The sequence below is a fragment of the Malus sylvestris genome, chromosome 3 (genome assembly GCF_916048215.2).
Source record: "Malus sylvestris chromosome 3, drMalSylv7.2, whole genome shotgun sequence".
NCBI lineage: Eukaryota > Viridiplantae > Streptophyta > Magnoliopsida > Rosales > Rosaceae > Malus > Malus sylvestris.
The window spans coordinates 12,402,498-12,405,286 of record NC_062262.1 but is presented as its reverse complement, the minus strand read 5'-3'; the positions used below and the strand labels follow the sequence as shown (position 1 = coordinate 12,405,286).

At 36.4% G+C, this 2,789-nt stretch overlaps 1 protein-coding gene across 3 annotated transcripts; it reads right to left on the bottom strand.

Moving 5' to 3' along the window:
* Positions 1-517: 517 nt before the first annotated feature.
* On the bottom strand, positions 518-2,584 carry LOC126616781 (transcription factor FER-LIKE IRON DEFICIENCY-INDUCED TRANSCRIPTION FACTOR-like). 3 transcript variants are annotated; one of them, XM_050284896.1, is made up of 5 exons: positions 2,346-2,584; positions 2,047-2,192; positions 1,528-1,722; positions 1,255-1,431; positions 518-988 (listed from the first exon to the last, which is right to left on the bottom strand). In XM_050284896.1, exons 1-5 carry the CDS (start codon positions 2,458-2,460, stop codon positions 896-898), a joined length of 726 nt encoding a protein of 241 aa, XP_050140853.1. In that variant the 5' UTR covers positions 2,461-2,584; the 3' UTR covers positions 518-895. The 3 variants fall into 3 exon arrangements, with proteins under 3 accessions (XP_050140853.1, XP_050140850.1, XP_050140851.1); XM_050284893.1 differs by having other exon boundaries at positions 2,047-2,574; XM_050284894.1 differs by having other exon boundaries at positions 518-985; positions 2,047-2,550.
* Positions 2,585-2,789: the final 205 nt, after the last annotated feature.

The window sequence follows — 2,789 nt, the reverse complement described above, 5'->3', positions numbered from 1 at the left end:
TATTTTACTCTTCATAGCCTAGGTCATTCTAGAGACTATTGATTTTCTATATGTTTTCTGTCTATTTACTTATCAAGTTATGTAGATCGACTCATCAACCCCCTATATCTTTTTGCAATTGACTGCAATCATTACTTCATTATGAAATGATTACATTTAGTTTCTCGTTTTAGTTTCTATTTCTCTCTCATTTACTCTTAGGCAAATACACACAAATCACATTGAATTCTAAATCCTCAATTGCTCAAGGCACAATAAAAAATTTAACCGAACTAGCATCCCACTCGGTGCACAATCTTTTGGTTAAGAAGTCAGTTCTACGCACGAACTTCACATGCCTGTTGTCAACCTTCCAACAGTGACATGCTTGTTTTCACTTTCTCTCAAGTCTTCCCACGCACTGAAAGCGTAAGCAACACCAAAATACCCAAAATAAATACGTGTTGAACTTAGTCAGACCCTATTCAAGTTTTTACACCAACACTACCAAAAATTAAATAGAATACGAGCACAACCCTTTCACCCAACGATTTGAAATGATTGATTGAAGTAGCCCAAGAAAATTCATAAGGTTAAGTTGCAATCGTATAAGCAGAGTGTGGGTGAGCAAGGGCCCACGAGTGATCCTCTCCTTTTGACACGGTCACCACTCAACACTCAAAACCACAAACATGTTTCTAGAAACAAAGAAAAATAATAATCAGAGATAGAGCAGCCAAGATATATTATACGTCGATGGGAGCAGCCAAGATATATTATACGTCGATGGGATCGATGACAGTTAAAATTAACTAATTGTCAGCATAATATCAGCTGGTTACGTGCATGCATGCAATGCAGGCGTTCTTGGCTCTTCGATGACTACAACCTCTATAACTCGAACTTTTTGCAATCCTCAGATTACAAAGCCTTGGTTCAGAAAAGCCCCAGCCACCCAATGTTTCAAATTTGGCAAGTTGATGATGCCCTGCTCGCAATCCTTTGCCTGCTTTAACAAGTATTAACAAATAGTTAATTAGTGAAAGATTGAAAACTTGCTGACAAAGAGAGGAGTAACGGTTTTCACACTCATATTTTGTACCTTTTAAAAAAAAACATTTATGTTTTTATTTCCCTACATCTATTGGATAATTGGATTAACAAAGCAGGAGGTTAAATCATGTACACAGATAATTACATGAAGTGTAATTAGGATTGTAAAAATTGCCAACCAAGGACAAAGTAGAATATCATATTGTACTGATATATACATACATTCAAAGTGAATGCGAATTCAAATCTGTCTGCTGAAACCGTGTTTAAGTTAGAACTCTGAACATTGAAGCGTGCAAGAGATTCGAGAGCCTTGTAAAGTGCTGTAGCTACTACTTGTCCCTTGTTGCATGCCACCTTCACATAAAAACCTTTTTCCTCCACTTGAGACACGTCTATCTGCAGAAAGGCATGATACGTAATTAAGTACAAGGGCAAATTACTTTATTTTCGGAAATTAATAGCTAATAAATTACAATCACAGTGGTTATAGACCTGAATGATGCCTTTAGAAGCTAAATGGTTATTGTCTGAAACTTTTTTCTTGTTTTTAGTTTTGGTTGATCCTTGTAGATATCCTCCTGCTAATGATGCTTCAAGGTTTGCAATCTCAGCATTTAACTTCTTAGCATGCATTTGCAAGTCTTGTACATACAATACAGCATCTCGAACAATGGAGGCCTTGTCCATCTGTGCATATATCTCCAAAAGATTAAACAACAATCGTGCTTGCATAATTTGTTTGTTCTTCATAAATATTGTTGTACAACTCATACTTCAAACCGAAAGAGCCCGTTTTGATAAGAAAAAAAAAAAAAAACAAAAAAATGTAGGACACAGTACTATTAGAAGTTTTTCAATAAAACTAGCAAAATTTTACCCATAATGCTAGTTTGTACAATGGTTTTCAGGAATAAAACAAAAAAAAAGGGTATGGTCCACGTGTTATCACATATTGGCAGAGTAAAACTTGCACTGCAGTATATAACTTACTTCTACGGTACCAACACTTACCTTAGTTATGTTAGGAACCAAGGACCGCAATGCATAGAGCCTTTCCTTCATTCTCCCCCTCCTCTTCCTCTCTGACACCAAAGTTCGTGACCGATCAACCTTTTGCCTCTTTGTTGTCGTCGTGGTTGTGTTTGTGTTTGTTGTTTCTGACACAAAAGTGCTCGGGTCAGGTAGAAATGCATCATTGAAACCAAACATAGGACTTGGAGGAGTAGTACTAGCTGGACCGAACAGGTTATAATCATCCAAGCAGCCATTGATCATAAGTTCACAATCAAAATTAGCTATCGGATCTTCACCTTCGCCACCGCGAATAAGATCAATGAATTGATCAAGGTTTGCATCATCTATGAAATCATGTAACTCAGAGCTGTCGATGTTATGACACTCTAGATGGTTTCCAAGCGCATCCATATTCGTATTCTTTGTTTGATGGTGCGATGCAGCTGGTAATTGTGTGCCATTTAGTATATAATTATATACAGAATTCGTAGATGTGAGTTCCTGTTTACGTTAAGTGTGAAAGGAATCAGATGGGGGTTTCTTATGACGTTTGAAGCTGTAGTTCTTGATATAGTACAAAATACTATTGGTCATATATATGTGGACTAAATGATGTAATTTACATAAAATAAACCACCAAATAGGCATCAAAGTTCGTTCACACTGAACGTTACTATAATAAAATCAATACTAAAACCCTGGACTATTCTTCTTTTGATTAAACTACAGTAGTTGAATTG

Excerpts from the sequence above, each read along its gene's own strand:
- LOC126616781 (XM_050284893.1), bottom strand. The coding sequence starts at position 2,460 with ATGGATGCGCTTGGAAACCATCTAGAGTGTCATAACATCGACAGCTCT. Across the intron at positions 1,432-1,527 it reads CTTCTAAAGGCATCATTCAG|ATAGACGTGTCTCAAGTGGA; the intron begins GTCTATAACCAC and ends GCCTTTCTGCAG. Across the intron at positions 989-1,254 it reads AATTCGCATTCACTTTGAAT|CAGGCAAAGGATTGCGAGCA; the intron begins GTATGTATATAT and ends TACTTGTTAAAG.